This window comes from Quercus lobata, chromosome 2 (genome assembly GCF_001633185.2).
Source record: "Quercus lobata isolate SW786 chromosome 2, ValleyOak3.0 Primary Assembly, whole genome shotgun sequence".
NCBI classification, from domain to species: Eukaryota; Viridiplantae; Streptophyta; class Magnoliopsida; order Fagales; family Fagaceae; genus Quercus; species Quercus lobata.
This window is the reverse complement of record NC_044905.1, coordinates 33,828,458-33,853,628: the sequence shown is the minus strand read 5'-3', so window position 1 is coordinate 33,853,628 and position 25,171 is coordinate 33,828,458. Positions and strand designations below refer to the sequence as shown.

Genomic DNA, 25,171 nt, shown 5'->3' with positions numbered 1-25,171 from the left:
TAGAAAAAAAAAAAAAAAACTTTAGGCACTGTATCTACCATGTCAATTGAATAAACCAAAAGCACTGCACAATAAGCGTTGTAAGATATTCTCAAAACATTTAATTTTAGTTGTGGTTGGTCACAATCTCATATTTTATTATTTTATTTCAACTTGTAAGAAATTGACACGTCAATAATTGTGAAAATATTGTGAAATTTGTTGCGTTATAATATTAGTATAATAATATATATACTAGCTTACATAAATATTTAAAAGGAAAAAAAAAAAAACATAAACCGATTACTAAAAAAAAAAAAAAAGCTTTAGGCACTGTATAGTGCCAGTTGAATAAAGCAAAAGCACTGCATAATAAGTATTGTAACATTTTCTCAAAACATTTATTTTTTGTTGTAGTTTGTCATAGTCTCATATTTTATTATTTTATTTCGACTTGTAAGAAATTGGCATGTCAATAATTGTAAAAATATTATGAAATTTGTTGTGTCAGTATAACAATATATATACTAGCTTACATAATTTTTTTTTTTTTTAAATACAAACCGATTACAGGGAAAAAAAAAAAAAACTTTAGGCACTATAGCTACAATGTCAGTTAACTAAACCAAAAGCACTATAGCTACCATGCATACGCGCATTCGCGATAAAGCAAAAGCACTACACAATAATTGTTGTAACATTTTCTCAAAACATTTATTTTTAATTGTGATTGGTCACAGTCTCATATTTTATTATTTTATTTTGACTTATAAGAAATTGACACGTCAATAATTGCAAAAATATTGTGAAATTTGTTGTGTCAGTATAACAATATATATACCAACTTACATAAATATTTAAAAGAAAAAAAAAAAACACAAACCGATTATTGAAAAAAAAAAAAAAACTTTAGGCACTGTAGCTATAGTGCTGGTCAATAATTGTGAAAATATTGTGAAATTTGTTGCGTCAGTATAACAATATATATACCAGCTTACATAAATATTTAAAAAAAAAAAAAAAAACTTTAGGGACTGTAGCTCCAGTGCCGATTAACTAAACCAAAAGCACTGTATATAGTGTGTGTTTGGGTTCGACTTTATGTGCGTTGCGTTGTGTTTCTGTTTTTTTTTTTTTTTTTTTTTCACGCGTTTTCATTTGGAGTATTGCGGTTACTGTTCAATGAACAGTAACCGCAATTGTTGACTTTCTGCAGTGAACAGTGCACATATGCACTGTTCACGGACCCACAAATTACACTTTTTATCAACTTTTTCATTAAAAATGGGTCCCACGGTACTATTCACACATTTAAAAATTATTTTGCTACAGTGTTTTCAGTTTTAAGTTTTCAGTTTCAGCAAAATAAGTTCTATCCAAACAGACCCATAAAGAAGAAAGAAAAGACAAAAAAACAAAAAGCACAAAAAAAAAAAAAAAAAAAAAAGACTCACGAAACTAAAGCACTGTTGCCGCTACAGTGCTTGCACAGTGCAAACACACTGAGTGCCCAGTGCCAAAGCACTGTAGCGGCTTAACCGCTTTTTATATAAAGATATAAGATATGAAGGATGAAGACGCATTATTTTCGTTGCTGCTAGGTTGGCAAAACGTATATGGTATATGCTGGCTTTTAGCGTTGAAGGTGCAATGTATGGTCCATCCCATGTGAAAGCAAACAATCATAAAATTTTATTGTAATACGTTCTTCCTAAACTTTAGAGGATTCTTGTATCTTTAAGGGGGAAGTTAAAATATAAGGAGCCAACCGGGGGGGGGGGGGGGCTTGGCTCAGCTGGGTATGGTTCGTTCGCTCTGCCTAACACGCTTAGGTTCGATTCCCGCTACCAGCAGGAGTCCGTTAGTGGGCATCACATCTCTAAGCATGTGTGCTCTCCCCAAGGGTTTAATATAACCATAAACACCCCCATTTTTTTTGTCTAAAAAAACATAAAGAAATTGCTTTTTTTTAAAGAAAAAAAAATTATTATAATAATTTGATAGTTGAAAGTGTGGAAATTTGAATTATAGACATTTTTATTAGAATTACTAGAAATTGTCAATTGAGTTACAAAACTCTTAATAAATAAAGATATCGTTTTAATATAGAAAAAGTGATTTAAAATCCCACCAATATCTTGGGTTAGTAATAAGTTTTTAGAATGCCAACATAGTTTTCATTGGTAAGTGTTAGTGAATTTTTACATTAAATAAAAAAAAGTGATCTTCAATATATATATATATACATATATATATAAAAGCTCTTAAAAGGAAAAGAGTTATTAAAGTAATATGCTTAAGTTAATAAATTTAAGTGAAGTTCCCTAAACTAATAAATGTCATATAGTTTATGAGATGGATGGAAAGACCATATATCCATCCTTATGTCCATTTGCATACCAAGAGTGAAAGAAGAGAAATAGTAAAAAGGAAAAAAGATCTTCTCTCATTTCTTTTCCATTTGTGAGTAGTGTGTCAGTCCACCAATATTTTATACACTTTAGAGATTTCGATTTAAAGATAGGTGTTATGTTGGTGTAAACACAATAATAATGGAAATAATACAAAGAGAAACTGAATAATACTTCTGAATATTATTAATTTGAGATTAGAAAATACACAAAACTATTTAGACTAAAGCGTGACACTCACTCTATTTAAGGAGATTCAAGCCCTTGGTTGACTAAATTTTGTAATCGGTGTAGACCTTCTTCGACTTATCTCCCCGAGGATACAACAGTCCAACAAATGTCGTATAACTAGAACAACCTCTGCACAAAGTATTCAAACCCACTAGAAAGAATACCCTTTTTTGCTAAGAACCTCTCTATTTTTTTAATATATAAGAATGCTTGCAATTACTGGATTTGTAATGTTATTATATTGCAATTGCTTGGATTGGGTCTGAATGAGTCTATTTATAGGCTCAATGGGCCTCACAAAATTATTACCCAAATTAATCTGATTTATTAGGTCCATAATTATGATATAGCATGTGTTACAAGATTAATTGCTGGACATAAATCTGATGGGCTAGAGTTACACTATTAATGGATGAGATAAGGAGTTTTTGAAGAAATAAATAGGCCGAAACAACAAATCCATTAAGTGGGTGAATGGCTTTTCATTTTTCCATATTAAATAATCCATTTTCTCACCAATGAATAAGGAAATATTTTGAATGTATCTAGCGCACAATTTGCTCCAATACATATCAACCTATTAATTATCACAATTAAAAAGAATAAAATAGTCTCTCTCATTTTTAATGTGGGATTAAACATTTTCACTAATGTTTTATCTTCCATATTAGCTCTCACATCTTTACATTTATATTGTCATATAAACCCATTTTAATTAATTAATATTAAAATGCTCCAACAATCCCCCACTCATTTTAATATTAAATTTTATTAGTTAAAAAGAGATTACCAGGCAAAGATGAGTCACTATGCATCATGAAGGTGTGCTCTGCATTGAATCTTCACTTAGTAAAACAGTCATCTCAACTCCAAAGTTGTAGTGGTCACGACTATGTGCAGATCCCAATTTCATGAGTGTATTTGAGATTAAGTTCAAATCTCATAGGAAGCAACCCCACCCCATACTCACATAGGTGAAATTTTGTCAGGGGTGCTCCTATAATTTTAAAACCCCACTTATACACGCTAAAATCCCCCTCGATGTATTCTAGACCCTATCTTTTGTCAAGGCCTTGGTAAATGGATCTGCAAGATTATCATTAAATTTAACATAACCCACAGTTATGATGTCACTACTCAAATAAGATCGCACAGTACTATGCTTTCTTCTTATAGGTCTGGATTTACCGTTGTAATAATGGTTTTTAACTCTACCAATTGCGGCAGTGGTATCATAATGAATTAATATAGGTGGAAATTTAGCTTCCATTGTTGAGTTAGCAATTGTTGAGAGAGAATTGCCTGACAAAGTATTCCTATCGACATTACTAAAAGTTTCAATCACAGCAGGGTACTTTTTATAAAATAAGCCATAACTTTTGGTACCAATTAAATATCTCATGACTCGCTCAATAGCCAGTCAATGATCTCTATTAGGTTTGCTAGTAAATCTACTAAGCACTCCTACTGCATATGCACTGTTGAAAAAAAGTCTCTCTCATTTTTAATGTGGGATTAAACATTTTCACTAACTCCTTATCTTCCATATTAACTCCCACATCTTTACATTTATATTGTCATATAAACCCATTTTAATTAATTAATATTAAAATGCTCCAACATAGTAGTTTTAGAGCAAAATATGAGGTTTGATTTAGTTTGATAGAACTTTGACTAAAAATTCATTCATTTGATTGAAACGATTCTTGCACTAACTCAAAAATATTTTAGTCACATTTGAAATGAGGGGTGGATCATCAAATTTTAGGTAAACAAACAAGATATCACAAAAATGAAAACCCCTAGAAACCCTAATCCTAGCCTAGGGTTTGTTTGAAACTAAGTCAAACAATTTTCGAATAGTATGAGTAACATATCATTGGAAAGATTGAGCAAAAGGCTTTTTTTTAGTTGCTTGGGGTAGCCCCCCCAAAAAAAAAAAAAAAAAAAACTCACATATATATATATATATATATATATATAATTACATAACAATGAGACTTCAAAAGGCATATAAACAGACATTTCAAAGGCCTACAACTTCTTAAAAGGATGTAATATCCTTCCAAACCAAAGCATGGTCATAAAGTTTATATTAAGTAAATGGCGTATGGCTCGCCTAATTCCGAGTTCAACAAGGTCTCCATTGAAATGCGTAAACTTTCGTTATGATAAATGAAACAAGTTTATGATGTGTCAACTTTCGGAAACCATAACTCCTCACCCTAACATTCAATTTATATAAACTTTATGTCACGGGAAAGATAATTTCATTAAGTTTTTGCTTGGTATTCTTTTGAGACCTAAAGGATCCTTAAAAAACTCTCAAAAGTCAAGGATAAATAACTTATGCTGTTTTTCAAACTAGAAAGTACCTCTTATGATAGATATGCCAATTCAACTATGTTACAAGCCAATGAATGAATAGCATATGGAAGGTTAGTGAGATTAATTATAACAAGAGTTCTTTTACAACCTCAACAAAAAAAACATAAATTCAGTTAGTTATTAGCTAGCAGATTTTTATACTAAATTCATTTTATTTTATATAATTTTTTTAAGAAATTGTTTTAACCTATAGTGTTTGTTCCTGGTGATTGTTTATTTTTTATAATTTGATTGCTGATGGAGAGGAGATTAACCCTAGACATCTAGACTAGAAACATCAATATATGTCACTTGATAAACTCATTTTAGATGGTTTCTAGTTTTTTTGTTTTTTTTTTTGAGAATCTAGATGGTTTCTAGTTTGGTCTATGTTTTAGACCATTAAATAAGTGGGCTTATGGGTAGGCCCGTAGTCACAAACATTCAAATTTAAAACACGAAAACCAAGCAGCCCAAGTCCCCCAAAGGCCCAAATCCAGTTCGCATTAGATGAGTGAAACGTGTAACAAAAAAAACATTATCCAACGGTTAGAAAAAAAGCCTAACAATTTCTCTTTTAAACAGAAAAATATTACACAGCGTAAACTGAAACAGTGAAACCCCAACCGAACAGTGCAGTGATTCATGGATTGGTGAAGGCTGAGGAGAAGGAAGGGATTGAAGAGGCGATATAAGAGAAATTGTTGCGGTGGTGAATTGGAAGTGAGCCGCTCCTGAGAAAATCAGGAATTTTTCGTTGAGTGAGCAAAAGCTGTAGTAGTTGCATTCTAAAATGGGCGATAAATCGAAGCGTAAGAAGAGGAAGCATATAGATGACACCGAGACTTCGGCGTCGCCGTCGTCGTCGTCGTCGTCACCGAGCTCTGATGACGACTCGTCGAAGAGGCGGCGCCGGCACCGGCACAGGCACAGGAGCAGTGATAAAAGTAAAAGGAGAGATAGAGAGAGGAGGAGAGAAAGGGACGAGAGAGAGAGGAAGAGAAGGAAATCGAGAAAGAAGAGTAGGGCTTACGAGTCCGAATCTGAGTCCGAGTCCGAGCCCGAGTTAGAGCCCGAAGCGGTGGTGGGAGACTTGTTGAACCAATTTCCTAATGTTTCCAATGACTTGATCCAGGTATCCATTTTTCTTGTGAATCCGAAGCTTCTAAATTCAATACTAATCGATTTTTAGGTTTTGCAACAACAATTTTGAATGTTATTTTGTGATATTTGGTGGGTAATTAGGAATTTTTCAACTTTGAATTTGATGTTTCATTGGCCAAAGTAGTTATGCTATTATCTGTTTTGTTATTAGCATGATTATCCTTACAGCATGCAAATTCTGTTTCTGACATTTTTAATTAATTTTTATTTTTTATGAAAGCACAGCTTGTCACCACTTAGGAATTGAATTTTCCCTATTGTTATTCTTTTTGCCATTTTATAATTTAAAAATGTGGGTACCGAGTGCAAAAGCTCCCACTTTTGTGGGGGTATGTACCCCCAATTTTGTTGGAGAGGCTAATTCCGGGATCGAATAGCAACCTGCCAAAAGCTGTCACTTTTGGCAGAAGCCACTTGCCAGTTGCCATCTCACCAAGGCTCTGAGTGACTAATTTTTAGGCTTAAAGATAGGGGTGACTTCTAAGGATGAAAAGATGAGGGAGAGTCACTTGAGATGGTTTGTTCATGTTCAGAGGAGAGTCATTAATGCACCAATGGGAAATGGTGAGTTGAGTTAAGTTTAGGGAATGAAAAAAGAGGTAGAGGAAGAGCAAAAGTAAAATTAGTAGAAGTAGTGAAAAAGAATATATCAATTAAGGAAGTAACAAAGAGTATTCTTAAATTACCGATTGTCCCAAAAGTTTAAACTATTAGGAAATGATGAATTTAATCACTTAACCATGATTCTAACACTCCCCTTCATTTGTGTGCCTAAACTTCCCCTTAATAATTGGGGGCCCAACAATTAGGAATTTAACATTTTAAAAGTGAGGTAGAGCAAAGGCAGGTATCGAACTTAGGATCTCCTGCTTTGATACCATGTTAAATTACCGATTCTTTCAAAAGCTTAAACTATTAGGAAATTGTGAATTTAGTCACTTAACCATAATTCTAATACTTCCTCTCACGTGTGGGCTCAAACTTCTTTTTAATAAGTGAGGTCCAACACGTGAGATTTTTAACATTTGGTATTAGAGCGAGAGATCCTGAGTTCAATTCTTGTCTTCTCCACTTTACCTCCCAATTAAATCACTAATAAGGAAGCCCTAGTTTTTGATGTGCTGGTTTCTTCCTCTAATGGGGGGACTGGGAGTTGGAATAAAAGGTTCAATAGAGCTGTTCAAGATTGGGAATTGGAAGAAGTGCATTCTTTTTTTGATTACATTTATTCCAAGATGCCTAGGGAGGAAAGGTAAGATAGAATGATTTGGAGCTTGAACAGGAATGGTTATTTTGATGTTTGGTTTTAGAGCAAGACTTAGGTATAGTACTTAAGTGCTGCTTCTTAAGTTCTCTTCTTAAGATTCTGCCATATGGATTTTTTCTCATGAGATGGAAGTGTATTTTTTAGTTAAGTAGCCACATGGTAGAATCTTAAGAGGAGAACTTAAGGAACAACACCTAAGGTATTGTACCTAAGTTTTGTCCTTGCTTTTATAATACTATAAGTGGCATTTATATTGTTTCTTTCTCATGGAAGAGCATTTTGGCGTGTGGTTGGATTCTTATAGTTGATAATCTCATTAAGAAGGGTTTCTCCCTAGTAAATTGGTGTTGTATGTGTCGGTGTAGTGGGGAAATGGTGGATCATCTCCTACTCCATCATGACTTTTCTCATGAGCTGTGGAGTGAAGTTTATGTTTGGGATTTAGTGGGTGATGCTGGAGACGATAGCATCTCTTTTCTTTGGTTGGTGGAATTGGTTTGGAAAACATGCCTTAGATGTTTGGAATCTTTGGAATCTGGAGCTAGCATGTTTGATTTAGTTAGTATGGAAGGAATGAAATAGCTTTACTTTTGAGGATTTTGTGAAATCTATTGACCAGATGAAATCCTTGCTAATTAGGACTTTGTTTGATTGGTCTCGGGCTTGGGGGTTTATGCATTTTACTTCGATTTTGGATTTTTAGTTTTCAGATAGCCTTTCGAATTGATTTTCTTGTATTTTTTTTTTTTTTTTAGGTATTTTGTGTTCATCATTGTGAACAAAGAGTACTTTTTATCAGTTAATAAAAAAAATTGGGACTAAGGCGCTTGGTTGTTGTTGTTGTATTCTTTGTGCTGTACTTTGTTGGTCTTTCTCTTATATGCTACTTTCTTTTATATTATTTTTTATTCTCTTTTTTGTGATGTTTGTATGATTGTTAGTTTTATTTATTTTATTTTATTAATATTATTATTATTATTATTATTTTTAACCTTGTTTTTGATATACAGCTTCTGCAAATGATTGATGATGGGCAAGCTGTAGACATAAAGGGTATATCTGAAAGATCTCTGATAAAACATCTAAAGAAGCTGTTCCTTTCATTAAGACTGAAGGAGAGTGGTGATAGATTATTTTTACTTCCACCAAATGCTCGTCCTACTTTAGAAATTGTAGGACCCCTAATTCATGCTCATATGGAACCTAAAGAGCAACATCTTGAACATTCTGTATCAGCAAATGGTGTACATTCAGTAGTGGAAGATGCAGAATGCGGAGAAGTGATGCTTGAAAATAATGTGGCAGGGCCAAGTCTAGAAGATGATACCATTCCTCCTAGAAGAAGGTACAAAAATACTTTTTAATTTTTTTTTTCCTAATTAGCTGCAATATCAATCACTATGTGTTTTATTCTAAAGAATCACAAATATGGACTGGTGAATAAGTTATTGACAGTGTCTTGTCCATTTTAATGAGAAATAACCAACTTGTGCAAGATTTAGACATATGTACTCTTGTATGCTGTGATCCTCTCTCTATCATTTTTTTTTTTTTTTTCCTTGTATGGATTGCATAGCCATACTAAAACAAAATCTGCAAATTTTTTCTTGCTTAAAGGTTTGTATACTACTTTATAAGACATCATAGAATGTGGAGTTTCTGTATAAAGTGCCGGTTTGTGGTTCCTGAGTTACATTTATTAGTATTTAGATAGCTATGTTGTGTATACATTTTGTTAGATGTTGTGATAATAGAAAGGGGATCATCGAGATGAGAGCAATATAGTGTTTGCATTGGGAAAACATATTAAGATAGTCTATGGGTATTAGCAAACCTATGGAAGAAATTTGGCAATAAGTGATCCTACAAGACCCAAACATAGAACTAGATAAGAAAAGGAAATACCTGTGGAAAATCATCATGTTCAAAGTAGGCACCTTTCCTGCCAAATCTGCATCAGAAACCCCTCTCCCATTCAAAGATTCAACCTTACCATAACTCTGCAACTTCAATGGAGCAGCTTCTTTCGTGCTTTTCCCAGCTGGAGATGGGAGTTTCTCCCAAGAAGCCATCCGGTCCCTGCTTATGGGAGACTCCAAGTTTATGAAGTGTCATATACTCATATGTAGGAGGGGGAGGTGAGAGAATTTCCTGGCGGTACAAAATGGTTTTTCATCCAATCCATCTGCTCCTGACGTAAGATTTCCTAGTTGCAGCTGCCTTTGAGGGCTTTGCAGCACTAGAACTTTTGGACTCTCTTCCTATGCCTGGAGGAATTCGTTTTTCTGCAGAATGCGGGACTATAGATTGACGAAGCTGAAAAATATTTCATCCTCGGCCAACCCACTTTCTTTGTGGAACCAGCAATCTGGTACACCTTGTGAGAATGAAAAGCATTCGGGCATGAAGCTGCTTCAGCATACCTGGATGAAGTTCTTGACGCCTATTATCCAATTCCTGAACTATGCCTTCACACTGAAGCCAAAACTCTGCAGAAGATGTCATAGCATAGCTCCGAGCCAAAACCAGCAAATCCTGTAGAGTTTCCTTCCACTTAGGATGACTATCTGCATTTTTCTCCAGAATTCCAACCAGATCTGCTGCAAAAATAGCCAAATCATAGTTTACTTCTTCCTTTGCTTTGTCAAATTTTGCCCAGATGACGACCAATATTTCCTGCATAAAACAGCAAGGAAATTAAGAATGACTAGACCTTCCAAAAGCACAACTCATCTTGTTCAAGAAAATATATTGCAAACTAAAAGTTAAGTACCTCCAAGTTATTTAAGCCTTGAGGCTTCCAAAATGGGAAGGGTCGGACACCTTTGGAATTTAGTTCATGAGAAAAACTTTTGATATCAGCAGGAAACCTCTTTCTAGATGCACTTGTGACATGTAGTGTAGCTTGAAAACAGGGAGATTCAGGCTTCTTGGGATTGTCACAATTGTATACAGTCTAGGAAGCAAATGTTTAAGTCATCAACTACATTGTGAAAAGTAAATATTGGATAAAAGAATATACAATAAGTCTGATAAAAGTGAAAGCATGGTTATTATCAATAAAAATCTTTTCACCATTACCTCTGGTGTACGTGCATCTGAGCTTTCTTAAGCCTCCAGATTGACACCATGATGATTTTGATCTCCCTGTTAGATGATTCAAAATATCAAAAGTAACTTTTGCAGGGTAAAAACCAAATATGCCAGTTGTTCAAATTAAGTAAAACACAATAGACATCATTTTATTAATTGAATCTATCCTAGAATTCCAAGGTTTAAAATTACACCAAAGTTCTAACCTCACTTACGTCCTAAAAAGACAGGCAGTATATTTTAAGCAAAGAAGAAAGAAGGTTTTCAGTAAAATATACAATGCAAAAGAAAAGGCCTAAGACCACTAGAGGAGGTCTTTCCAGAGTTGTTTCACATTGCATGCAATAGGGATGCTTCAGTGGTTGATCTCATATCGTAGTACACTGCCTGTGTGCTTTGGCTCATTATATCCTGTCATTTTTACAATGAAGTTTTATTATTTATAAATAAAAATTATAACAGTTATGGACTTTAAACTTGAAGGTAACCTGTTGGATGATTCAAAACTCAAAGCCTGGTATTGAGATATAGTATATGTATGTTACTAACTGATAGAAAAGGAATATATAACGAACAATCATCTAATTTTTTATAAAGAACACTTTTTATTGTTCTTGTTTACTTTTTGTTGCAGAGTTATTGGTCCTGAGATGCCATCAGCTGAGTTACTCGCAGCTGCAGCCAAACTAACAGAAGCACAGGCTGAGCTCAGGTATTTCTGGATTTATTTGAGGTTGTAATTTTGGATTTTGTGGTGATACATCATGATGAAAAAGTAATGTGATTAAGATGACTTGTAATAATATTTTCTAAATACTTCCAGAGAAGCAGAGTTGGAGGAAGATACTGAGATTTTTATAGGACCTCCACCACCTGCTGTGGTTGCTGAGGCTGAATCTGCAAATGAGGCGGAGCGATTTGAAGAGGTATTCTTATCCTGTTCCTTATGCATATTGATCAAATTATAATACTCTGCATATATCACAGTTGCTTCAAAGAGCACCCTTGGCTTGAGAATCTAGAATATTGTTGTATATCAAGATTCTTTTAGCAGGTTCAACTGATTCCAGCATGCACATGTTTGTATATATGTATATGTGGATATCTACACATATATATCTGTATGTGCGTGTGTGTGTTATTTATTTTTTTTGATAAGTTAGAAGAAAATATTATTAATAAGGGAAAAGCATGAAAATACAAAGGGTTCACGGTAGTGAACAAAAAGACACAAACAGCCACTAAGAAAAACTAAGAAAAGCTAATAGACGAAAGGAATTCCATAAGGGTAAAACAATCCGAAAAACCCCGACACCGAGACCAATCAAAGAGGGTCCGTTGGCAAAAATCTACTAACTGAACCATAGTTTTCCCCTTATCCTCAAAAGAACGCCGATTCCGTTCAGTCCAAATATTCTACATTAAACAGCCTGGAACCAGATTCCAAATATCGGAGCTATGCTTCCCAAGCCAATGGTACCAACAAAATAATAAGTCCGCTATTGAACCTGGCATGACCCACTTGATCCCAAACAACCGAAGCATATAAGTCCACAAAGAATGAGCTATCGGACAGAAAAGTAACAGGTGATCCACAGATTCCTCATTACAACAGCACATACAACAACGATTCACCAAAGGACGACCACGAAGCATCGTGTGTGTGTTATTTAAGTGTTCTGTTTCCATGTTTGTCGTTTTGCAAGTGATATTGTTGCCAACTCTTACCAATTTAGAACCAAAAGTTTAATATGGTAGCGCTTGCTGTAAATATTATGTATCGAATATTGATATAATGAAAAGCTAAGGACACGGGTTTAATGATGCCAGCCATATTGACCATAACTGATTTCTGCTCAATCCAAAGGGTCATTTACCTTTGTAAAAATTGCTTATTTTTTTTCTCAAGAAATAGAGGCATAAATGTTTAGCATGAAAAAACAAGAAGATTTCATTTACTTTTCCATCACAAATTGATGTTTGCATGTCACCCTATGTTTGCTGTAAAGTTGGATGCCCAAGGTAATGGCATAACCATATAACCTTAGTCCAAAGAACAAAGAGATGCATTGTGTTCATGGGCAAGCCCAAGGGAGTAAAATGTAATTTTTGTTGTTTTTTAAGTCTATAACAAGTTTCAGGTATGGGTGTGGTGTTCTACCTGTCTGATGTGCTAATTTTTGTTTTGATAAGTTACAAAATTTATTAAAATAGTAGGTTAGATCAAGCTCATGATGATGAGTACTCCATAACCTAAAAGAATTGCACAGAATATGGATGATTTGCGGAAATGCAGAGTAGTTGTGTTGGATTGGTGTTGCATGTGCAAGAAGGATGGGGAGTCCATTGATCATTTATTGTTACATTGCCATGTAGCTAGGGAGTTGTGGAATATGGTATTTTATTTATTTGGGGTTCATTGGGTTATGCCATGCGATGTTGTGGATCTTCTAGCAAGCTAGTCGTATAAATGTAGCAAACTTAAGTCTTATAAAAAAAAAAATGTAGCAGATGTAAGTCCTTGGTGATTTGGTTTATGATTCCCCATTGTATTATGTGGGGTATTTGGTGGGAGAGGAATGCTTGTACTTTTAAAGGATTGAGAGATCAACTCATGATATGAAGTTGTTTTTTCTCCAAACTTTGCTAGAGTGGACAAATGCTTTGTGTGTTTTTACTTTTAATTCTTTGACAGATTTGTTAGATAGTTGTATTCTCTTTGCTTTATAGTTTTTGCTGTTTTTTTCTGATTCCTTAGTACACTGCCTGTGTGCTTTGGTTTCCTGTATTTTTTTTCTTTATTCAATGAAGTTATATTACTTATCAAAAAAAAAAAAAAAATTACAAAGAATTACGCACAAAAAAGATTTGATTCTGTGAAATAGAAGTGATTATGTGAAATCTATTAGTGTTACTATCTGTAAGACCCCACGCACGAGACCAATAAAAGGTGTCCGAATTAGCAATTCTTCTGAGTGTTTAATCTGTCTGTGTCCTCAAAAGTACGATTATTATGCTTCCCCACAATAGCCACATCAAGCATAATGGTCCAAAGTTCCAAATATAGGAAGCATGCTACTTTTCAAGTAGAGGTGTCCAACAAATCATGGGCAGTGATAGAGGTAGTACTGGTACTGGCATTGGGGAAAGTATTACGATAACTATGCTATCTGTGTAAGGATAATTTTGGAGCTTTTGTGTATTTTATATTATGTAATGGTGATGATGCTGCTCAATCATCACAAAACCCTGTATTGTTTTTTTTTTTTTTTTTTCTCTCATTCCTTCTTCTCTTTCTTTTTCTCCCAGTTTACTTCTTTTGCCATCAAACTAGATGACAACTTAAGGACTTACTGTTAATAAAATCTCTCTACTTATTGAAAAAAAAAGTTGCATTATATAATATCTTCTTTTTGGGGAGTATATATGCTTATTTATTTATTTATTTATTATGAACTATTGGTGAAATGAGGTTAAGATATATCTTTTTTGTTGACCATACATAATTGCATCGTGGATGGTTTCCTAGTAATTGCATGAGTGCAATAACTCATAAACTAGTTACATTTATCTGATCAGGTCACCAGAATCATGGAGGCCGATGCTGATTGTCTGTATGATGTTCTAGGAGTGAACCATAATATGTCCGCTGATAACATTAAAAAAAGGTAAGTTTATTTTTTATTTTTATCTCTTAAAAAATGGAACCTATCTTGTTCCATGAATTGTTTATGATACTTAATGGTTGATTTTGTTCATGGGATGCAAATTTAGGAGTTAGATCTGGATTTTATATTTTTTATATTCTAATTTTATTGTTTGGTGAATAATGTTTTCTTCCATCATGAAATTATTCCTTCTGTGCCAGATACCCCTAAACTGCCTACTTTACACTAGTAAGCATCTTTTGATGCTTGGCTTAACTACACTAGAGTGTAACTTGAAAGGTTTCTGATAGGGATTTGTTCTGAGATCAATGATAATAGTCATCTAGTCTAGAGTAATATAGGGCTGAGGCATGCCAAAACTTTGAAAGCTGAGATCCAGAATGTAATTGTCACAAAAAGTTATTTTTTATATAGCTTCAAAAGGCTTGAAGGTGTTTCTTAACTTGTGAACAAAATGCTTTCGACCATATATCCGTAGCACCTAAGAGCTGGAAAGTTAAGTCTCTTTGAATCGGAGATGTCTTGGGGGGTAACAGCTAGTAATTATTAGTATAAAGTAGTAAGACCTAAGTGTGTAGGTCCTATAGTGAAGAAGAGAGTTGTTTATAGTCTCTCTTGCAATCTACTTATTTAGGGAAGCGGGTAAATAATTTTGTGCCTATTTCAGTGGTCTAATTTGATTAAAACTTTAGTTTTGGTTGAACACCACCACCATCATAACGGTCTAATTAAACCTTTATATTTGGTCGAATACCATCTCCTTCATGGTGTGAATGATGTTTTATTTTTGCAATCAGGCTTATTTACTTTAAAAGTTCAAATCGGAAATTAAGGAGGAAAATTTACACATCTTCATGCTGTAAAATGAGATAGTACCAGTCAAAAAGTGGTTTTTAGTTCACTATATGGCTGAAAACAAAGATATGGACACAATCTGTAAGCTGCAATCACTATCTTAATTAATGGATTCTAGGCTGTTTGTTAGAGTTTTCATTGATCTTGTATGGTTGCAAACTGGTGAGCTTGTGCATTATGTAATTGTTTCTCTTTATCTAATTATTGACATGGTCATGAATTAGGTACTGGAAGTTGTCTCTTTTAGTGCACCCGGATAAATGCCCTCATCCTCAGGCCCATCAAGCATTTATCAAATTGAACAAATCTTTTAAAGAATTGCAAGATCCAGATAAGGTGAGTTTCTTATGCATACATGGTTAATATGTGAATCTATAAAATGCTTCTATTTGTGCAGTCACATTCTGTGATACTTCTTTTAATTCATCGAAATTGAGATCTCTTACAGTTGATTTGGTCTTGATAAGTATATTTGAATTTCAGTTGCCCTTTTTAATATGATTTGTGGTTAGATAATCATTTGGTCTCAAATGTGTTATGCCAATGAGGGTGTATGATTTGCTTCTTTGTTTGAAATGAGTGTTTGGGCGATAGCATAGTAGAAGGATATGGAATGTAGTGCTGTTTTGCCTCATGTAAATGATTTGGTGTGAAAGGACATTTTATGGGATTGAGCTTCCCCTTGATAGGAATAAATACCTTTTTTTTTTTTATTTCTTTGGTTCAGTGGCCACTTGCATATGGCAGCATAACTTCTTCCCTGTGAAACATTTTGAGCTTTTTGTCTTTTAATGTCACTTTTGAGGGGGGTCAACAGTACACTATGTACTTCAGTTGTTCCTTCTACTTAAAAAAATTTCTTACAAGTTGAAAAGCAAAATTGATAAATGTCTGTATCATAGTAGCAGTTGTTATGTATGAACCTTGTTTAGACTTTAGTCATGGAATATTGGAATATGTGCACACGGAACTGGTAGTTTGGTGCATAAAATTTTCTTTTACATATCTTTGATGGTTATAATGAAATTTCTTGAGACATTTTGGTGGTTCAAGTGAACTTGCATAATTTCATTAAGGAGACAATGTTACCTTTAAAAGCATATCATGCAATTATCATATGGTGATTATAGTTGTATTTTGGCATCTTCACAACAGAGATATACGATTTTGACATTGATTTTTCTTTCTAACTTCATTTGCTTGTTTTAGCGGAAAGCAATGGATGAGAAAATTAAACTCAAGGAAGAACAGGAGGCATTTAAGGTACATACAATATTAATTCTTTTTAAGGAATTTGTTGTAGTAGTGGTCTGGCTATATCTTTAGAAGTTATATCTGAAATTCTCTTTGGTGTGTTCCTATATCAAATTATTAATTCTTTTTGTTCTTATAGGCTGAGTTGAAATCAATGCGTGAAGCTGCACAATGGAGAAGATTGCAAGGTTAGCCATTTTCTGCAGATGCTAAGGGTTTCTCTTGGTTTTCTACATTCTATCTGTGTGTGTACGTTTGTTTCTTTGTGTCAGAATGTATAGAGGGTCTAGTGGTGGGTACAAATCTCATTGGGTATGTATATAACTTACTGATAAAAGAAAACAGGGAATAGGGTGAAGTAGTGGGTTCAAGTTTTACCTTCTAGCTCAGATTGCAGTTCTCGCCTCATAACATTAGGTTGGGTGATGCCAGGTGCCTCGTAGCTTAATTGGTTGACACCTCTTGGTGTTTCTAATGGAGATATCTAAGGTTCAAACCCCCTCTCCTCCAACTATTGAATTATCAAAAAAATATTAGGCTGGATGGTAAAGTTCAGGATCAATTGTGTATAACTTAATAATAAAAAGTAAAAAAAAGGAAGTAGAATGATTTTTCTGTAAGTAAAAATAATTTTATTAAAAAAGGAACAAACAAAAGTATATAATATTAATATATCTTGAGATTGACATTTTCAAGTTTAAGCTATATGAGAATTCTAAAAAAGATCTTCCAGAAAGAAACAAACAAGAGTACATACTATATCTTGATATCTACATTTTCAAGAGTACATACTACTTTTGGAGTGGTCTCATTGTTGGGGTTTCACTGATTGTTCTTCTCTTTCTGAGTTTATGTCTTCTCTTAGCTTAGTTTCCTGATTTCCCTCTTTTTGTTGTGCTGTGTGCTCTTTTTTCTTTCTTGTTGTTCATCATCATGAACATCTTGTACTTTTCTCTTTGTTTTTATCATTAATATTAATTTTCTGATTACCTATCAAAAAAAAAAAAAAGAATTCTAAAAGATTACATAGGGGAGTATTGCCTAAAACAATCATCTAATCATACAAACATTGTAGCATTGATTGTTTGATCATGTGGATTAGACGTTCAATTTCATTAATAGTTCTATTATATTGCTTAAGCTAAATTGTCCATAAGATACACAGCCAAATTGCATTCCAAGCTAAGGTTCTTTGATGATGAAAGCTCCATTTCCAACAACTTAGCATTTAAACCAATGTTTTCAGCATAACCCATGATGCTCTATATACAGCAAACACAAATGACCAAATATCTCAAGACACCATACAATGAAGTAAAAGGTGCTCAACTAATTCCGTGCTCCTCTTGCACATACAACACCAATCAATGATCATTATATTATGCTTTCAAAGATTATTTATTGATAAAATTATATCCAATGCTGCCATCTATGCAAAGGGGGCAATATTTCTAGGATCACCACAAATACAGAACATGGGATTTGACCCTTATAGCCCCGCAGAACTTCATAGTGAGAGTGAACCTCAAATTTCCTGCTTTTGAAGGTTTGGAAGCTATTCAGTCCTCTAGTCTAGAATGGAAATTTGAATACAATATATAAAAAATGCCATACATAGACTCCAATTCCCAATTCTGAAGTGACTTGTTAAAGTGAAGATTCCAACCATGTTCACCACTCAAATGGGAAGCAACCAAATCGTTTTTATTGACTATCATTCAACAAAAGTCCCCTCACTTTGACACTTCCAGTTGATGTAAAGAGTATAACCAAAATTATTTCAGAATTTGATATTTTAGGTTGTTACTTATTTGAGATACCTGATCTCATTTTTGAAATTTGAATTCAGGCTTTATTGTTGTTGAGGATTTTATGATTTTATGATTTGGTTAGGACTCTCCTTGTTGATGTAATCATCGAAGCCTATTAAAAAGAGGCTCTAGCCTGGAAGCCTATTAAAAAGAGGCTCTAGCAATTTGATGTGATTCTGGACGCCAATTAAATAGAGATTCTTGCAATAGTTTGAGCAGTATATTTTGAATAAGATATTTCTAGTTAGAGATTGCTCTACAGCTTGGCAGTGATTCTAAGCACCCTAACACTTGCTATGTTTGGAAGTTTTGAGAGAGAGGAGAGTAGAAGGGAGTAGAGGGAAGGAGAGTAGTGGAGAGAAGAGTAGAGGGGAATGGTTATCCTCCACCTTGTTTGGATGTTTTTAAAATTAAGTAAGGGGGAGGGGAATAATTAGTATTTTCATTTGTAATTTTGTTAATATAGTACGGGTAAATTTGATAATTCATTTGGTCAAATATTTTTATGCTCCACTCTCCCCCCAAATCTCTCCAATTTGGGGGAATTAAAAATGAGGGGTTAGAAGTAGTTCAAACCCCTCCAAACCCCTCTCCCTCCTTCCTTAAAAAACATCCAAACAAGGTAATTAAATTACTCTCCCTTCCTCTACTCTATTCCCCCTCCTTCCCCCAACATCCAAACATAGCATATGTTTAGGAGTTTTAAAAGAATGAAAAGGATAGTCTATAAAAGAATGGACTTGAAAATGGTGTATCTTTTATAGTGTGTTTGGGAGTTTATAAAAGGAGGAATGGAAAGAAAGAAATATATAGTTTTACTATTATACCATTCACCTTTTATTGTTTATATATTTATTGGGATAAAATTGATATTTCACTTCTATTTCAATAAAGGAATGATTGTTCCTCCCACTTTTGGAAGGAATACTTAGGAGGGAATTTTGAATGGAATGAGCATTTGCTTATAGTCTGTCCTTCATTCTAATTAAACTTCCAATATGGAGAATAGACGGAATATCTTGAAGAATTTCCTTTCATTCCATTCCTTTCCCCTCTCCTAAACAATCTGTAGTTGGTGAAGCCTAGGGTTTTGTAGCCCATTCTCCCATTTCTCCCTTTGTTTTTTGTATTTCTATGTCACTGGTTCTGCAACTTGGTATCAGAGCATGACCCCAATTTACTTTTCCAACAACACCCTAAATAAAAAACCTATAATCCACTCACTAAGTTTGAGTAGTCATGGGGTACTTCTTTCATCCTGCAAGTTATGGAGAAACTGGAGCTACACATTAGGACTTCAGGTCATATAGTTTCATGCTGGCATCTTCAAATTATTGTTAAGGTGCTACCAAACAGATTGGAGAGGGTGGTGGGAAGCTTGTGGTAAGGGCCAAAAGAAAACTCATTTTAGTTGCGTTTGTCTTGTGCTGTGCTGTGTGTGTGTCTTACAGTCTAAGCTTTATAACAAAATATAGTATTATAGCTCGCTTCAGGTCCTTGTGTAAGAAATTTTTTATAATTTCAGGTTGGTGTTATTTTTATCTTTCCTTAGTGGGTATTTTACAAGAGGTTGGACCTTGGTATGATGGCAAGCTTCCTCCTTTTGTGGATATTTACAGCTTGCGACTTGCAAAATTATTTACTGAACTGACCACAAGAAAGCTGTGGTGTTGGCAGGTATATCTATGGAGGGTGATGATGAGCTATTGGCAGATATGGATGTTAAAGTGGCACCTAAAAGAGATGAATGGATGACAACATTGCCTCCTGAAAGAAAAGTAAGGCCCTCCTCATTCAATTGTCATTTTGTGATTTTTAAATTATTTACTTTTGCTTTTGTCATTAGTTGTTGGGACTTGGGAACCTCCTGTATATGTCACTCTTATAGAAACCCATTTTTTATGCACAATTTTAAATACAAAAACTTGAAATTTAAACATGTAGAGTATAAAAAGAAAATCTAATCCAATGGCGGATTTGTTAAAATTAGCATCCAATAAAAAAATATTGAGTGGTGTAATAAAAATTAGAGTTACTCCCAAGTGTAATTTAAACCCAACCCATGTATATATATTTATACACACACACACACACATGAATATTTGTCAAGTTTATATCAGGAGTAAACCATCTCAAGTGACTCTTCCTCCTCTTTCTATCTTAGCATCCTCATTTCCGTTACATTCATTTTATGAATATGATGCTTTTAATGGCCCAACATTTAGTACCATAGAGCATAGCTAGTCTTGTTATCTTATAAAATTTTCCCTTTAACTTATTTGGTATTCTACAATTAAAAAATAATTTTGATGTGTCACTCCTCCTCACCCACCTTGCTCTTATCTTATGATTCACATCCTCTTCAATCTCTCCATTTTTATGAATTATGGGTCCATGATATCGAAAGCTCTCACTCTTTGGTATCTCTTGACCATCGAGTCAAACAACCTCTTCATCTCTGCCTACTTCTACTTGACTTACATTCCATGTACTCTAAACCTCCTTTGTAACCGCTAATCTAGTTTTTTGCTTTATACCCAAAAACTTTGGTTATTTTTTAACCCTAATTGTTCTTTCTAAAGTTTTAAACCCTAAATTTGGAAATTCTTCAAATTCTGAGCCTACTACAAGCACAAGTAGTTGGTTCCTCAATTTGTCCTGTGTCATGTGGGCAATTTGGTGGAAACGATCATACATTTAATGGTGTGGAGTTGTCTATTATTGAGTGCAAAGCTGTATTTTTAGATTGTTATTTGAATGGTCTCATGTGCCTGGCACCACTCCTGAGACTTCTTGTGTAAACTTTATTGATTTTCTTTCCTTTAGATTTAATTTTTTAAGAGAGCTTTGTGTACAAGAGATTCCCCTCATTCTAATAATATATTTTTACTTAGTGAAAGGAATAAAAGATAGCACCCTGAAGGTTTCACTTGATGGTCACTGAAACTCCAAATGCAAGCCTTTATGTTGTTTTCCATTTCATAACCCTCATGCTTTTCCTTCTCAGCCCGGTATGACTACGCAGTCAACTACATTTAGCAAGAGCTCTAAAGCAGGACGCGGCGATACTAGTGTTTGGACAGATACCCCTACAGAGAGAGCCCAGAAAGCAAAGATGAAGTATGTATTCACTTTTTCGTTTCCAGAATGCTTTGGGCAGTCAACTCTCCTCTCTCTCTCTCTCTCTCTCTCTCTCTCTCTCTCTTAGTTGAAGGTATTTTGTAATGCATTTAGTTTACCATGGCAGTTATTTAGAAGCGTATAATGAGGCTGCAGCACTTGCTTCCAATGAAGTACAGAAAAGTTCAGATGCAGATTTGGTGGATAAATATAATAAAGGAAAGCGATCAAAATCTTTGGTACAGAAGCACCAGGAAGAGGCTACAAGCCGTTCAAAGAAAAAAACCAAAGTGCAGCCAGAGAAGCAAGAGTGGGTGGGGCAACATCCTTGGAAGCCTTGGGATCGTGACAAGGACTTGGGAGCTGGAAGAAAGAATATAAACTTGGATTCAGAAAACATGGCTGAAGGTTTAACCTCAAGGTTTTCTTCTGGAGACTTCCAAAGAAACTTCCTTTAGTCCTTGCGGTTGTATATCTGCAGTACATAAAATTAGTTTGACATTTCAGTTCTCCTTCATTCATATTTTTGTTCATACATTATAGTTTAATCAATTAGAGAAAAGTGGATATTCTAATGACACTTTCTCCCTCTCTCTTTCTTGGTGCGTCGTGTGATTGATGTTATTCTATCGAGACATGTTTAATAACTTAGTTTCATATCTTATGCGGTTATGCAATTGTTTCCTTCATTTTTAATTTTTTTGGGGATTCGATCCCAAGATATGTCTCTCAATTAGGAAGTGTCGGTCTAAGAGTTGCTAGGTTTTAGACAATTGTAAGGTTATAGCTTTATATGTCTAGTCAAATACAACTTTGTTTGTGCCTTATAGTTGAGCGAGCTACAGTCTTTTTTTTTTTTTTTTGATAAGTAATAAGATATATTGATATCAAAGAGGAAGCACCCTAGTACACAGGGAGTGAACAAGGGAACAACAAATCAACAACAAAAATTGCAAGAATCTAGGAAAACAAAAAAAGAAGGGAAAGATTTGTTTTGCAAAGCAAACAACCAATCCAACAAAGATCTAAAAAAGAAAAGCTTGAGGTCCGGAATAGATCGCTCAATATCTTCAAAACAACGACTATTTCTCTCCCTCCAAAGACACCACATTAAGCCATGAGGAACGATGGACCATATATAACCATTTTGATGAGCGAGCTATAGTCTTTTCATGTCATTTGTTACTTCGAAATCTAGTCTTTTGTTATTTCAATTTTCAATTGAACCTAGTTGGTGTAAGCATAAATGGGTCAAACAAAAATTTTAGGGGCCTAGTTTACTTATATCAAGCTTTACCATACTTTTCCTTGATGAGAAGACTCATGTTAGATGGTGGCACAAATAGTCTGGAGGAAAGTTTTTTCATCCCATTGTGAGAGGGAATAGACCTAGATGTTGCATTTATAAATCTCTAGAGTGAGAGGGAATAGACCTAGATGTTGCATTTATAAATCTCTAGAGTTAGGAGTGTCATTATTTGAAACCGCAAGAGAGGTGGGGGTTATTTACACTAATTTAAAAAATAAAGTTGATAATTTGGGAGATCCTTTCTTAATTGGAATCATTATTATTCAAAGAAAAGTCAAGTCGAATAAAAAAAAAACCATTATTATTATTTATAAAAGAAACCAATTATTATTCTTTAAAATTGGAATAAAATTGGGAAAAACCTAAAAAGACAAAAAAATTGAAAATCCAAGGGGTATGGCCGATCGGCATTTCAAAAAGACCTTGAAGTGCCGAAACGACCTCTTTGTGTTCTTATTGGCACTTCAAGGGGTCAGAGTGACACTCTAATTTTTTTCTTTCAAGATGACCATAATGCAAACTCCTAAGTTCGTATCCCTTTTCGAGGTTTGGTGCTAACTCAGCTTCTATTATTTTTTGTCCTTCCTTTTTATGTTTTAAACAAACCTTCCCCTTAATAATGCGTTTGTTGCTTCAAGTCTCAAAGCATCGATCTCACAAACAAACAAAAAACCCTCATGCACATAAACTCTTGATATGTTCTTTCTTATTTTTGTTTTTGTGATGGTATAAACCCGTCCACAACGTTTTGTCATTGAAAAGATTAGGGCATAAGATGTCCAAATTAGGTAACGCATGACAATGAATAAGCTAACTAACTGTATGATATACTCATCCAGAAAAGAAAAACAAACAAAAGGATGTATTGATTCATTACTGAGAAGAAGAAGAAGAAAAGGAAGAAGAAGAGGAAGAAGAAGAACCATTAGATTGTCTAACAGGCATGTCAAAGAACTCATGGTTGACACTTGACAATTGCCCAACATCAAAGTAGTTTTGTCATGCTATTGTGAGTATGACAATAGTTTTGTTTTAATTTTATCACCTTTAGCTCAAAAAACAAGTTAGGCATTTAAAGGAAAATCTCCTTGATATATACTACCTCCATCTCAGTTTGTTTGTCCTTTATTTCATTTTAGAATGTCCTAAAATATTGTCCTGTTTCTAAAAATAAAAATTATTAGTTTACTAATGTTCTTATTATACTCCTGCTTTATTTTCAAAACTATTTGAAAAGAAAACTAACTAATATTTAAAAAAATCAATTTAATTGGGGCTGTCTTATTAAGAATATATATATATATTTTTAAAAGCTGATAAATTTATTTAATGGTATTTTTGTAAACTTATACATTTTTATAAGGCAAACAATACAATAAATGATGTTTTCTTAAAAAGTTTGATTTTTCAAACATGATAAACAAATTAAAACGGAGGGAGTAATATAATATTATAAATTTTAAAGAGGATCTAGGTCATTAAGAAGTTTAAATAAGGTGACCATATATACAATAAACTATAATATATAAAATATAAATTGTGACGTAAGAAGGTAATTTTATTTGAAACAAAGAGGATCGCAAGACAACTAAATAAAGAAGCTGTGTTGATCTCAACAAGGAAAAGTTTGATCGCTGAAATAGCGATGAGAGAAGCCACTTTAACAATGAGTATTAGCATGTATTAAAAGATTTAATGATAGATCTCTCCATTTGCAACTATTCATAGAAGGGACAATATGATGCAACTCAAGCAAGCTATGGTACACCTTCCATGTGTGCGCGCGCGTATAAAAGAATATTATGGACAAAGTTTGGCCTAAGGCTACAACTCCAACTAAAAAAATTAACATAATTATATATTTTAAAAATCTAAAATTGCATGTTATTTATATTCTTTACACACATATCAAATTTCGTGTTAATCGGATGTAATTTATTATTTGATTCATAAACTTATTTTTTATGTATAATTTTAAATTACAAAAACTTGAAATTTAAACACTTGATTAATGGCATAACTAAGTTTATAGTCAAACATTGTCATTTTATTATTTCTTTCAAATTATTTAAGCCATGTATCATATTTTCTTTAACAATAAATGTTGGATTTTACACATCACGTGTATGCACTACATGACTCAAAGTAAGCGTTATATAATGACAATGTGCTCTCACCATAATTATAAGTATAATAAAATTACTCGAGTCAGGTATTTTCCTCAAGTTTGAGTCAGGTTAAGGGATCTAGGTTCAATTTTGTCAAAGACTAAATATGTCTGGTTTTACTTAACTTACAAAGAGTAGCCTTTTGATATACTAGACTTCTTCAAGATGCTTGGACGTCACTATTTTAATTGGTGATAAAGCACGTATCAAACAACTAGTAATTGTATTCTTTGCTTCATTTTAATATTCACAATTTCATCTTAAGAATAGATTTCCTGATAAAAATTGTAAGATTTCTTTGATTGTGTGAACTCTACAAGAGTATGGTTTAAATTTCGCAATGAGAATGCTTTGGATATCGAACACTTAAAGCAATCCGTTTTCTTCATGGCAGTGGCACATATACAATAGTTTTTTTTTTTTTTTGGATCTGTTTGATGCTATCTTCACCAAAAGACACTTTTTTTCATCATT

At 33.8% G+C, this 25,171-nt stretch overlaps 1 protein-coding gene across 1 annotated transcript; it reads left to right on the top strand.

Annotated features, from left to right (window-relative positions):
• The first annotated feature begins 5,576 nt into the window (after nucleotides 1-5,576).
• LOC115975400 lies at nucleotides 5,577-21,884 on the top strand. The gene is made up of 11 exons (XM_031096163.1): nucleotides 5,577-6,123; nucleotides 8,430-8,764; nucleotides 11,147-11,224; nucleotides 11,336-11,438; nucleotides 14,092-14,180; nucleotides 15,260-15,371; nucleotides 16,245-16,298; nucleotides 16,429-16,477; nucleotides 19,778-19,878; nucleotides 21,108-21,220; nucleotides 21,348-21,884. The coding sequence occupies exons 1-11, from the start codon at nucleotides 5,782-5,784 to the stop codon at nucleotides 21,676-21,678; spliced, it is 1,707 nt and encodes a 568-aa protein (XP_030952023.1). The 5' UTR covers nucleotides 5,577-5,781; the 3' UTR covers nucleotides 21,679-21,884.
• The last annotated feature ends 3,287 nt before the right edge of the window (nucleotides 21,885-25,171 follow it).

Coding starts and splice junctions, on each gene's coding strand:
- LOC115975400 (XM_031096163.1), top strand. CDS start 5,782: ATGGGCGATAAATCGAAGCGTAAGAAGAGGAAGCATATAGATGACACC. Junction 16,299..16,428: donor AAGAACAGGAGGCATTTAAG/GTACATACAATA, acceptor TTGTTCTTATAG/GCTGAGTTGAAATCAATGCG. Junction 21,221..21,347: donor GCCCAGAAAGCAAAGATGAA/GTATGTATTCAC, acceptor TTACCATGGCAG/TTATTTAGAAGCGTATAATG.